This window comes from Chaetodon auriga, chromosome 14 (genome assembly GCF_051107435.1).
Source record: "Chaetodon auriga isolate fChaAug3 chromosome 14, fChaAug3.hap1, whole genome shotgun sequence".
Taxonomy (NCBI): Eukaryota; Metazoa; Chordata; class Actinopteri; order Chaetodontiformes; family Chaetodontidae; genus Chaetodon; species Chaetodon auriga.
In genome coordinates this window covers 2857833-2870903 of record NC_135087.1, presented here as the reverse complement: position 1 = coordinate 2870903, position 13071 = coordinate 2857833, and the positions used below count along the sequence as shown (strand labels likewise).

At 46.9% G+C, this 13071-nt stretch overlaps 1 protein-coding gene across 2 annotated transcripts; it reads right to left on the bottom strand.

The window, feature by feature from the left end:
- Positions 1–395: 395 nt before the first annotated feature.
- On the bottom strand, positions 396–12653 carry jade1 (jade family PHD finger 1). Of its 2 annotated transcripts, none has more exons than XM_076748249.1 (11): positions 12547–12653; positions 10690–10771; positions 9532–9599; positions 8543–8700; positions 7897–8081; positions 6781–6992; positions 5777–5944; positions 5499–5615; positions 4077–4661; positions 3513–3630; positions 396–2672 (listed from the first exon to the last, which is right to left on the bottom strand). In XM_076748249.1, exons 2-11 carry the CDS (start codon positions 10736–10738, stop codon positions 1585–1587), a joined length of 2748 nt encoding a protein of 915 aa, XP_076604364.1. In that variant the 5' UTR covers positions 10739–10771; positions 12547–12653; the 3' UTR covers positions 396–1584. The 2 variants fall into 2 exon arrangements, with proteins under 2 accessions (XP_076604364.1, XP_076604365.1); XM_076748250.1 differs by having other exon boundaries at positions 10690–10831; positions 12547–12592.
- Between the last annotated feature and the right edge of the window lie 418 nt (positions 12654–13071).

Below are 13071 nucleotides of genomic sequence, written 5' to 3'. Positions count from 1 at the left end.
AAGTATGTTCGAGTTTTTTGATTGTTAGTTTGACAAAACATCAGATAATTGTGGAGATTTTAAAGTTATTTTAGAAGACTAAACATCAAAAGCTGAGCTGCCTTCAGTTCACAGATGATTAAAGCAACACTTTTTCCAGGATGGACGCTCTGAAATGAAATTAATCAGACTTCAAGTCTTTGCCATTTTTACTCGAGTTTTAGGAATTTTCTGTTTATACACTTAATATTTAAAAGAATTCTGGTCTCAAAAGAAAAAAGGAATTTGTCGAAAAATGTTTATATTCCTTAAAGTAAAATGCAAAGTTCTTTCCATTGATTCATCTTCTCAATTCATAGATGTTCTCTAGAAAACAGAGAAAACGCTCAGCCTGTAAACATCCGTCACACACAGACTTCAGTCCTGCAGAGTTTTTATTCTCTTCGAGACAAAAGACAGAACAAGTTTCATTTTGCATAACAGTAGTACAGCAGCGGCCGAGGGTACAAAACGCCATTTCATAATTCAGTGTAAAAATAACTCTACTCATACCTCACACCTGTGCCGTCCTCTCGTAGTGCAAACGCTTCAAATAAAAGTTAGGCACATGATGGATACGATACGATCGCAGTTCAATTACACTTTAGACGACGAGCAAAACGTCCTTCTGAAATCCTTTTCTGTTCGACAAAATGTTCAACAATCGCAGACTGAAGACATGATGACAGCTGGAGTTGAAGTGGCGATAAAAGGGCAGTTTGACTTCCTGTTCGTGCGGCGGCGTGAACGCGTCTCGACACCTGTGCTCAAAATACTGAGTGAACAGGTAGGCGAGCAGACGGCGGACCGAACTCCAGACGGCGTGAAGTTAAAGATGACTTTTTATTTTCAGCAACAGATTTGAGCTTTTCCCAAAGTCTCAGACCTCCGCCAGCTTGTTGTTGCTTTGGTTTGTTCACAATCATCATTGGAAAAGGAAACTTTCAAAGCTTTCTGAGCGATCAGCAGCCACGAGCTCGTTGGCTGTGAGAAGATGGAAAGAAGTGTTTTCCTCAATTCTTCGTGTAATTAAGGTAATTAAGGAGCAGTGGAGGTCGAGCTGAGGTCTGAGGGCCACAGAGAGCTTCGCTTCAAACCTTAAAGAACTGCGTCTTTAACTTCACGTCATCTGTTCCTCGCTCGACTGTTCAGAGCCAAACTTCGTCCGGAGCCCAAACGTCTTCACGCCGCCGTCGCTGTTACCATCCGATGAAGCTGAAGAAGGCCGACGGTCTTCATCACAGATCACACCGCGAGCCGATGGTCCCGATCACGACTCCGCCCTCGCTGCTTTAGCTTGTAAATATCTGAGCGAGCGTTTAAGTGGCAACTTGACATCTTTCTACTTTAAGAGAGGAAAAAAATCAGAATAAAAACTAGCTCCAAATAAAGTACAAAGTAAAATATTTCCCAGATTTACATATGTTACAAATAAAAAATAAATATCAGCTCTGTTTTTAATCTAGGCATTTTACGATTCGTCCAGAAAAATAAAGGTACAAAGAGCGACGTCGTTCTTTTCCGACTGACACAGTGCAGCTTATGTTCACCCGGAGGTGCTCGCCATCAGGAGGCCAGCACGCCCCGGCGGATGATGTCGGACCCGTAGCGGCGGCCGAGAGACGCGTCGCCCCTCAGCTGGTGGGAGTGACAGCGTTTCAGGCAGGGCTCCATCTCGCCGTCGGCCGCCTTGGAGTCGGAGGCGTAGCCGTCGTTCTCCGTCCCCGTGCGCAGTCTGGTCCTGGGGTACGACGGCTCCGGCGTGTTGGTCAGCGGCCTCAGCAGCGGCTTGCGGTGCTCCTCCTCCTCTTCCTCCTCCTCCTCCTTCATCGTGGCCGTCGGAGGCCTCTCGCTCCTCTTCGGGATCCTGAACTTGCCCCAGCCTCTGAGGTGTCCGCTCACGGGTCTGCTGGGCGCGTGCGACCCGTTGGCGTGGGTTTTCCTCAGACACCCGTTGGCTTTGGCGGCGGTGGCGTCTGAGACGGCGGCGGCTCTGTTCAGTTTAGTGTTGGTCACGTCCAGAGAGGCGGGGATTCTTTTGGTCATGCGTTCGTCCGTGAAGTAGTCGTCGTTGTCAGAGTTCCTGATGTCGACCAGCCGGACGGACACGGTTTTCTCCAGGTGTTTGGAGCCGAACCTGTTCTTCACCTGGCCGGGGAAGCTTTCCGTCACGTCGCTCCTCCTCTTCCTCCTCTTCTCCTCTTGCTCCTGGTCGCTGTCTCGTTTCCGTCTGGCCAGCGCCTCGTGCTCGGGCCCCGGGGCCTCCCTCCTCGGCCCTTTCCTGCTCTCGGGTTTGTGCAGCCTGACGGTGATGGTTTCCTGAACCAGTTCTGGCCTCTGAGGCTTTGGGACCGGAGCCTCGTGGCTGATCTCGTGGACTGTGGCGTCGCTCGTGGCCTCGGCGGCTGACGACTCTTTGCCTCGGGGGCCTTTGCCGTCCTTGGTTTCCAGTGGTTTGCTCAGATTGTCCTTCCTGTGAGTGTGCGGGGAGTCGGGGAGGCCTTTCCTCTCGCTGCTTTTCCTTTTCTCCTGCTTCATAGAGCCTCGTTTGGTTTTGAGTCCAGACTGGCTCCAGGAGGAGCGAGACTGGGAGCCCTGAGACGACAACCAGCCCAGAGAGAAGAGCTTCTCCAAGTCCTTCGCCGAAGGATCGCCTGCAACAGACAAGAGGTCAGGACAGCGTCAGGACAGCAGTGTGACTGAAGGAGTCCTGTCTGAGTCATGTCCACCACGCTGCACTGTCATTTTACATCCCAGTGACTTCAACCAGAATCCCCTGATCATTAAAACCATATGAACCAGGTTAGAAACAGGAATCATGCTAGCACACGTTCACATTATCCACCACATCTGGTGCAGGTTAAGTTGTTGTATATTTCAATGCAACATATTTCTCAGGTGTAATACAACACATGGCTTCAGCAGTTTTTCTCATAGGAATATTGGCAATAGTATTAGTTTTATGGCATTTAATTTAGTCTTTCTATAATCTGTACATAATGCACACAGTTGTTTTTCTGTATCTTGTACACTTTTACATCTCGACCCTTCTGTGCCATCATTTTTTTTTTTTTTTTGTAATACTTGCTGGCTGTAATGACCTAATTTCCATCAATAAAATCTTATCTTAGAACAGAAGAGATTCTCTGCAACAGTTTGTAAAAACTCTCAGAAATGTTTTAGTCAAACAAATGGAAAGAGGAGAAACGGCTGACTGAGTTTAGAAAAATGCACTTTGAATGATAAGAAATATTCTGCTGACGTCACATTTCTCCTTCCTGCGTGTCCTCACACATTGGACTTCTGTTATTTGTCTTTTGCTTTTCTTCTTCTGTTGTTCTGTAAAAGCTGACTGTAGATGCAGACCTGATTCTACACACAGGCTTCAGTAAAACACCACAGTCACCATCGACCAGCCGGACGTAGATTTATAGATCAAGAACGACCTGGAATGTTGTTCTGTTAGAAACCCTGAGTGAGACTCATCGACTCACCTGTGAGCAGCTCGTGGTCCAGCAGTCGCACCTGCTGCTGGAAAATCTGCTCCTGGACTCTCCACAGCGAGCGCTTCATCTTCTCCCGCCGAGTCACCATGTAGGTCAGGTTACGAACCTGCGGAGGACAAGTGTCTTTGAACATCTCGTACTTTAGATCTTTGCTCTATCACACGTTATACTCCAATACACTGTGGATTCTTTCATACTTTAACACATATTTCATGTGCATCTACATGCTTGTGCTTCTAAAAAAAAAAACGATTTCAGGTCAACTGTGTAAAGCCTGTGAGGTCAGGACTACAGGCCCAGAGGCCAGATCCAGATGAGTGGACTAAATCTGGTCTACATCTTCTGGTCTTTTATTTTGAAGGGGTTATTTAATTTAAACCCTTTAGATTCAGCAGAGCACAAATCATCTGAAGTGTCTGAAGCTAAAGAAAGGCTGCAGGTCTCTGGTGGCCTCGGGGTCGATCTGAGACGTGGACTCGAGTCTTCTTCGTGGGTTTTAATGTGACTGCTTCCTGTCTCAGCTCGTTCGTGCTCCTGTGAGCAGACACTTACCCTCTCCAGGTCCTGCCGGAGGTGCGTGAAGAGCTGCAGCCGTCGCAGCAGCACCTCCTGCTCGCGGCGCGCCAGGCTCTCCTCCTCGTCCTTCTTGGGCGTGAGGAGCGGCTGGTTGAAGTTGGCTTTGCGTTTCAGTTTCCAGTACTGGTAGAGGAAGTCCACCACCTCCGGCGGCAGCTTCAGGCGCCCGGCCACCTCCTCCACCTCCACGAACTGGTAGAAGTCTTCCTCCATGGCCTCCAGCTTCAGCTTGCGGAAGTTGACTCTCTTCTCCTGCTGGCGGCTGCTGAGCTCCTCCAGATCGCTGCTGATGAGCTGAGGAGCCGCGGAGGAGCAGGGGACGGCGTCCTCCTCCCCTCTCACCCTGCCTCTCCTCTTGCCCTTCTTGTCTCGGGCGCTCTCCTTCTCCTCCTCGCCTCCCGAGTCTCGGTCCCGGCACTCGGCGCCCTCGAGCCCCGAGTGTTTGGGGCAGTAGGACTTGAACTTGACCTCGTCGTCCTCGGTGAGGATGGTGTTCATCTCCAGGTTGGCGTGGAGGCCGCACGTCACGTGGAAGGCAGTCCGGCAGTTTTTCGCTGAGCACTGCGGCAGCGAACACAACACCGTGAGAAACATTCAGAGCAGATTCACACGACTCAGGAAACACCGAATCTGGGAAAAACCTCAACTTGCACTGACTAAAAGTGACTAACAGGATTGTTTTTTTCTTGCACTGCAGTTATCAATGCTAACACGTGCTATTATCCATCACATCTGGAGCAATTTTTAAGTTGTGTTCTCAACTGTGCAGTAACACTATCTGTCATCCATGCAGACAGCAGGATTCTTCTAAACTACATATTGTGCATAATCAGTCAACATCCTCTCTATGCAGCAGTGCAATACAACATGTGACATTAGTACTTCTCTCAGTATTTTTATGGCATTTAGTAATTTTAGAATCTGCACATAATGTTCATGTACACACTTGTTTTTCTCTTCTAGATCCTGGTCACGCTTTATCTCGACCTCCTGTGTCACTGTTCTTTTGCTTTTTTTAATACTTGCTTAATTTCCCGGGCGTAGGATCAACAAAGCCTTATCTTATCTTATCTAAAAGTAAAAGTAACAGCAGCTGGAGTCTTGTTATACAGCGACAGAACACGCAGACTAAAGTACTGTTAATACAGATTATCATCACCTCATATTTGCATTACGTCTGATTATTAAAACACAAAGTTTAAAGTTAAACTGAACAAACTTCAAGCAGAAACGTTTCAGTTTGTGCTGCCTGTGAAATCATTAAAGTTTAATTTCCCTCGTTCGTTTGGGTGTGAAAAGCAGAAGTAACGCTCTGCAGCGTCTGAAGTGTTTGAACACGCTGGGTCACGCTTTGCTTCTCGCGTCTCATTGGACGATGGAGCGCGAGCGTCGGCTCACCTGTATGCACGCTCCGGTCTTCTCTTTGCACATGCAGCAGATCAGAGCCCATCTGTTGCTGGGAATCTGGGACACGTTGGTGATCGGCTCCATCTTCTCTGGATTCCCGATGCTCACCTGGACGCCGAACACGTAATGAGTCACATGTTCAGAAACTTCCAGTTAGTGTCCACATTCAAATACACACACATATCTTTCTATCTTAAATCAAGCACATGAATCATTTAGCATAAACACACATGTACAAAAACACCACTAGACAGACAGATTTCAGTCACCTCTGGAATCCACAAGGCACAGCTGACGTGGACCCACTTGGTTCCACTCCGGGTGGGCTTCATGGCTCCGCCCTTCTTGGGACATAACTGGCACTTTGGCAGAATGCCGAGGGCGCAGATCCGACACAGCCAGCTGCCCTTCGGGACCTTCTGGATGCCGTAACACGCCTGGTGACAGACGCAGAGGCAGCCAGCGGAAATCAATACAGCAGCAACAAATGAAGACAGCGTGTGTGTGTGTGTGTGTGTGCGTGTGTGTGTGTCAGACGAAACCACAGCAACAGCTGATCTGAAATATAAGAAGCGTCTTTATCGTTTTGCTTTTCACCGCAGCGAAACCATCTTCACAAGAGGCCAAATGACGTCTTTCAGTGCTATGAAGTCCCGACAGTTTGGTTAAAAACATCACTTCAATCATGTGTTCACAAAGCGGTGAACGACTGAGCCTTTCCAGGATGCCTTTCATACCCAATCATGACACTCTCACCTGTTACCTGTTGCTGCCATCAAATTTGATGGCTAATCAACATTAGCCAGGAAGGCATCATTAACCACACGGGATCTGAACCTGTGGTGCTTCTGCAAGATGTGACTGATGTGTCAGCTCACTGCACATATGCATCCCCTGAGCGTAGTTATGAGCTAATGTGCATGTTGGATTTATTGATTTCACTAACTCCCACTTCATGTTTGTGTGTCTGATGAAGTCAGTGGTCTTGATTGTGTCTGAAGTGATTCTGAGCAGGAGCTGCCTGAAGGCTGTTTTTCAATCATCTCTTTTCACAGTGTTTTCATTGGAGGCAGTAAAAGTGTCACTTTAGTGGGACACTGAACTTTCAGTTTAAGAGCTGATGCTCTCAGATAAAGTGCTTCAGTTTAGAGAGACGGTAAAAGTTGCCTAACGTCATGTAGTAAAACACTAAAAACAAGTATTTCATCTGAGTTTTAATACTTCACAGTGAAGAACTGTGAGTGAGCCCAGCCTGCGAGCGTTGACCTCTGACCTGGTGAACGCAGATGTTGCACTTGTCGCAGAACACCATCTCGTTGTTGTCCTCCCCGTCGGGCGACTGGCAGACGTCACACACCACGTCCTCGTCGTACTCGATGCCCAGCCCCTCCTCCGTCTCCATGGCGTGCGTCATGTTCTCGTGGCAGCAGCGCTCAAACTCCTCCATCGCCCGCTCCATGGTGATCTCGTCCAGCGGCGACACGGCTGCAGAAACAGAAAGCGAACGTTTCCTGACTGAAGTTTGTCTTTTCTTTGTTGCCATAAAAGCTTTTATTAATCAACTCGAGCGCGACATCAAAACCTCCTCCAGAAAAGTCCAGTTTCATTATTTTCACAGTTCATTTAAAGCACTTTGTGACTTGAAGTTTATACAGCCATTCAGCTTTTAAAAAATGTTGAATTTACCTCAAATATCATGAGGATCAACTTTTAAAATGTTCATTTTTCCATGTCTAACAGTGACAATACGCTCAAATACAGATTCAGCTTTTATGTTTCCTCTGAGTCATCTGACCAACAAGAGCTCAACAGCGGACAACAGTCAAAGCAACAAGGGCAGCCTAAAATAAATCAGGTCAGTCTACTTGAAACAAAACCTGATACACAGAGATGATGAGGAGGACGTGAAGGAGGAGGTGGAGTGAAGCTGAGAGGGTGTTCAGGACAAGATGAGACTCAAAACTCATGAATCATGTGGACGGCTCCTCTGAAGAAAAGATGTTAGTGTGGCTTTGTTTTCACATCCAGGGATGATAAAGAAACTAAATCTGATACTTTAACCTTGACGGTATTTACAGAAAGAGCTGAGAAAAACACATCAGCTGAAGGAGAACGTTCAATCGAAGCATCTTCAAGTGAGTTTGCATGACGCTAAAACAAACTTGAACGATGCCTTTAAGGCCTTCAGTTCACGCTCTTAGACAGAAACTTCAGACTCTGACTGAGACAAACAGCTGCTGTGGAAGCTGAACTGGACTGAAACACGCTGCTCACACCAACATCAAACAGCAAATCAATCCACGTCAGCAGCTTCGCTCTGACTGAAAGTCAATTACGCACAAACATTTCCGTCCACAGACTTTTCAGTTAATTCTCCTCTGTGACTCACCCATCTCTGCAAACTCCTCGTTGGCGATCTGCAGCCAGGCCACGTCCTCCTCGTTCAGGTCGTAGCGGCACATCCCCTCCGCCAGCGTCCGGATGTCCACGTAGCCCAGCGCCTCGGCGCCCGACGTCCGGATCAGCTTCTTCGGCCTGACGAACATCACCTCCTTTCCTTTCTCTGCCAGCACTCTGCGCAACACAGACCAGATGTCAGTTCACTGTCCTGCGTTTACAGTCTGTCCCCTCGCCCCTCCGTCCCCCCGACAAGTGCCGGGTAAAATAAAGGTTATGCTCCCCTCACAGCAGTAGCTCCTATTCAAGACATGAATAACCGAGCATCTTAAGGGTTTTCAGGACTTGATATCTTGCAAAAAAATGCCACCTGGAAGGAGCCAAACACCACTTAAAACCATCCTTTGAAGGATAAATCTGAAGGCCGCCAGCAGCAGGCAACTTTTCAGACATACACTTCAGTGATTTGTGCATCTGCAGGTTTTGTTATTCAACCTTTCTCTGACTTTGTCCTTGCTGGGAAGCAAAATATGCTGAAGCCAAACAATGGCTGTGTGAGAGGCAGGCTTTCAAATGAGCTGCCTGTTGCACACACAGCCGTCACACATCGCTCATCAAACATGTGACTTTCTTGCTACCTGGTGACGGGCTGCGGGATGGACTGGGGGCTGACGGGAACCTGGACGCCCTTCTCCCACTCCTGCCTCCACGGGTCGGCGAGGACGTAGTAGTCCTCAGGGTTGAGCTGGTACGAGTCATGCACCTTCATGGCGGTGATCAGGTCCGTCCTGAAAACCTGCAACAGTCGCATGAGAACAGCGGTCACACTTTACTGCAAACCTGATTTACTGCAGCGCCGCCGCTCTGCCTGGAGACAGGGCGTCTCTGGGAAAAGGTTGGTTTATGTTTGACAGTTTGCAGATGTCAGAGGGAGTTAGCAACAATCAGGTCTCTGAATCTTATGCACAAATATTCATAAGTGAAACACGAGGCCTCAGAAAACACAGTGAGAAACATTAGAAATGTAGGAGACTGTCAAATATTCTCTTCAGTAAAACATCTAAATATGCATAATAACCATCTTTAAAATGAAACGAATTGGAGCATTTTTTATGTTTGTTTTTCCCGTACAGATATTACATATCAGTGTTTGCTCAGGTAAAAAAAAAACAAAACTGCCATGTCTTGTGTACAGACTGCCAAACAGGAACCAGCCAATCAGGATCCTGCTCAGGCCAGAGACATTGTTTTGTTTTGATTTGATTGGTTCTCGGTCAGAGGGCGTGTACGGTGGCCTGCAGCGGCCACAGACTGCACATGAGATAACAGCAGGTTTGTTTTCTGTACAGTGAGGAGGATTTCAGGACTGAATGTACAAATAATTTCATTTCAGACCTCAATTTACCCCATAAATCATTAAGACTGTTTATAAAACTCTTTAGCTTTTATGAAAAAAAAAAATCACATTTCAGGGTTTTTTTTCCTCCAAAGATTGAAAAAATAAACAAAACAATGAACAAACATGACAGCAGACTACAAGACGGACAGCAGTAGACAGTTCATAAACTATAACCATCAACTTGTAATCCTCCTAAAACCATGATGTCATCATGAGTCCAGGGCGTACCTCGGAGGGCTTCTGCCCGGTCCCCCTCCTGGGCTGTGATGAATGCTGGGACCAGCAGGTAGAATTACCTGCAGGGGAAACATCACAGAGTGTCAAACATCGCAGCATTTCTTCTTCGGCTGTTTCTGCTGCCGTTGCTCTGATGTTTAACTTCATGTCATCAAAGGCACATGGAGTTTCCCCAAAGGGAAACTGACAGACACTCATTTGAATAGTAAAAATGCTGCAACGGGCATTTTCTGTTTTCAATTTCATTTCTTTACTGTGCACTAATTTGACTTTGGGCTTACAGTAAGGCCGCAGACCACAGCAGCAGCAGTCATCTGGCTTTGAAAATCACCTGTGTGAAGCCACAGCTGCTCACACCAGGGACTTCCTTTCATTGATGCATCAAGTGTTCACCAACAAAAACCCTGAAGCAGACCTTGGCTAAAAGCAATTTACAGTAAAAGTTCAGGGTTTGTTTTAACAGCAGATGGCACATCAGACAGACTGGACATTGAGTAAATCCAAACAGTGGGAGCGACCTCACATTTATTTGTTTTTCAGCGATTAACAACTTACCCCACATTTTATACGATGTGGTAAAACCCCATCCAACTGACAAACAAACGCTGCAAAGTGCTTCTGTAACTGTTCACTGAGGTCACATCTGAGCTGGTCTATCTGACATGCTGGGATGTCCTCAAAGGTCCAAATGTGCCTCCTGTCCCTACTCTGTCTCCTGTCCCTCAGACTGAAGTTTTTCTTTTCTTTTCCTTAATCTCTGTCCATGTGCCGCCTGCCTATCTCTGTCTCTTGGCTCCCTTCCTGTACATGACGTATACATTTACTGACACTAGCAGAAATAAGACAGAAGACACATTTTCAGGACAAAAGCTTTGACAAAGAAACCGTGAAGCCAAAACGTAATGGCTAGAAAATGCTCTGACAAGAAGATGTGACTTTTACAGATCTTTATGCAATAATTTACCTCTTGTCAGAACTAGATGTTGTGTTCAGATAAAAGTCAGTGTTTCCTCTGGACTTCTGACCTTTAAGTGCTGCGTTGCACTTTCACTTGTGAAATTGAGGAAGGTGGCAGAAGCGTCCTGACCTTATTCAAGTCTATATTTGAACGTGGTGCAAATGAGTCAGAAGAGACAATAGTTTGCTTACTTCCATTGTCGGAGTCGTCACTGCTGCTCGGGTGCCTGCTTCTCTTCATCGTCGTCGTCTGCGGAGCTCCGGCGTAGAGACACTTCACAAACCAGAATGAACCAGGTTCAGTTAAAGAAAGGACTGACGACAAGATGTACAGCTGCAATAAAGAAAACTGTTGAGAAATAATATGAAGTCCAACTCAAACACTGACAGACTTGACGTTAACACATTAGGACCTAAGGTTGAGTCTGATTAATCACTGGCAAACTTGATGAGCAAGTTACACAGCACCAACTTTAGACGGCAAGAACATGAAGCCATGACAACGTTAAACATACAGCCAGTTTCCACCATAAGTAAAAGCACACTCATGTGCACGCAGGCATTAAGGACGTGTTGAAGCTCATTGAAGAAAGCACTCACACTGCTGCTGAAAACAGTTCATTTGTTGATTTGGGATTCAGAGCTGGAAATAATGTTTTAATTACAGCCAAATAACCAAGATAGCATCCCTGCAGCCTCCTGCCAATCTTCTGAAGGTGCATTTGAATTCATTGATTAAGCAAGCAAATGGATCAGTCCTCTAGAATATCACTTCGTGGACATAAACAGGTAGGTAACGGAGCCTAACAGTGGTACACTAGGTAGGGTATTTCCATGCTGATCTGACAGCACACCAACCCTGCAGGGATGTGTACACTCCTCAGTCACAGCTCAGCGATGACAACAAGAAGTAAACCACATGCAAAAGACAGGAAACAACGCCCTGCGGTGCTAAGGGTTCAAACTGCGGCGTGCAAAAACACCAGCAAAGGACTCTAAACTCCCTACAGGTGAAAATATCTTGGTCTTGCTGCCAGCGTGCTAAAGGTGCTAACCCTAACTTAGCCGGCTAGGCTAACAGCAGGCTAGCCACGGTTTGTGTAACGCCCCTTCTTCCAGCAAACAGACACCAGAAAGTACCGGCTAACTAACTAGCGGCTAACTTTAGCTAACAAGCTACAACACCCGGTATTTAGTGTTATCCCGGCAACATGGCAGCACATGTAAGGCAACATTGTGTTTCCACGATGTGATCACATTTTGCTTTAAAGCAGCCCATATTGCATTTTTTTTTTAAATCAGACTGTAAACAGGGTAACGTTAGCTAGATGGCTAATCTCCCACTACCATTACGCAACATGCGGGCCCACCCACACCCGGCGCCTCAAGTGGAAATGTTTATGATAAGGATGAGTATTTTCAAAATGTTCCGCTACATTGCTTTCCTTTAAATAAGCCAGTCTGGAAAACAGGCCGAGCAGAAACCGGTTCGTATCACATGGGTTTGCGATGTATATATGCATGTTTTTCTACAGACGTAGTAACGTCAGCCTGCATGTTTAAGTTAGCTTACGTTAGTGGTTAGCAACATCGGCTAGCTCGTTAGCTGAAGGCTACACCTATATAACCGTAGTCGGCTTTTAGCATTAGCCAACGCTGCTAACATAACGTTGGCTCCTACGGTGCCCCTTGTTAAACCCTGTGTTCAGTCAGCTATCTGTCAAAGGTTAGGGGTCAATAATTGATCCAAACAAACTACCTGAAATCAACGTGAGCACAAGCAGGAAAACTGCTAATAAAGCTGAGAATGTTGTTGTGCTACCAGTGCGGCTAACCAGCAGGGCAGTGTGGCAGATTTACCAGCGATCCACTGGCTGAGGTTAATCTTTGGCGCCATTTTAAATGACGATGTCGCGTTTTCCTAGCGGACTGCTAGTGCGACCATACCAGAAATATAAACTCGTTCAAATAGCCCGTTAAGAACATTCTGGCAGATATGCGCATGAATTAAATACGTGTAGAGTTGAAAGTAAATTGGACAGTACATACAGAGCACGTCAGGCCGATGCAAGCCGGTGTGAGAGTTTGATGTGAAGCGCAGTTTTAGCCGTGAGTTCCGCTTGACCCGCATTCCACATACACAAACACAGAGCGGCGGCGGCCGGGGAGGAGGTTACCCAGCCCGGACTGTAGCTCCGCCTGCGGGCCGCTGGAGGGCAGCAGAAAGCCGGAGCCGGTCCCGGTACCACGAGTCTAGGAAATCCGAGGACGGATGCGGGAGGAAACTCGCCAGTGTGTCTCCGGTGTTACAGATCCACGTTGACGGGCTGCCGGTTTGATTGTAAACAAACATAATGCGAATAAATGATTTCCTGAGTGAGTGATGCGGCTGTCCCATTGGCTGACAGTCACTCCTTTTTTGGCAAGTCCACCCGGTTTTACGTGTTAAAGGGACAGAACACCAAGAACACTGAAACTGGAGATGTGAAAGAGGAAATACAGTTAAGAAAAGATAAAAGACAGAACTGATAATTAAAGTTTCCTGCACCAAAAACACTTTGTTAGTTTTACAGC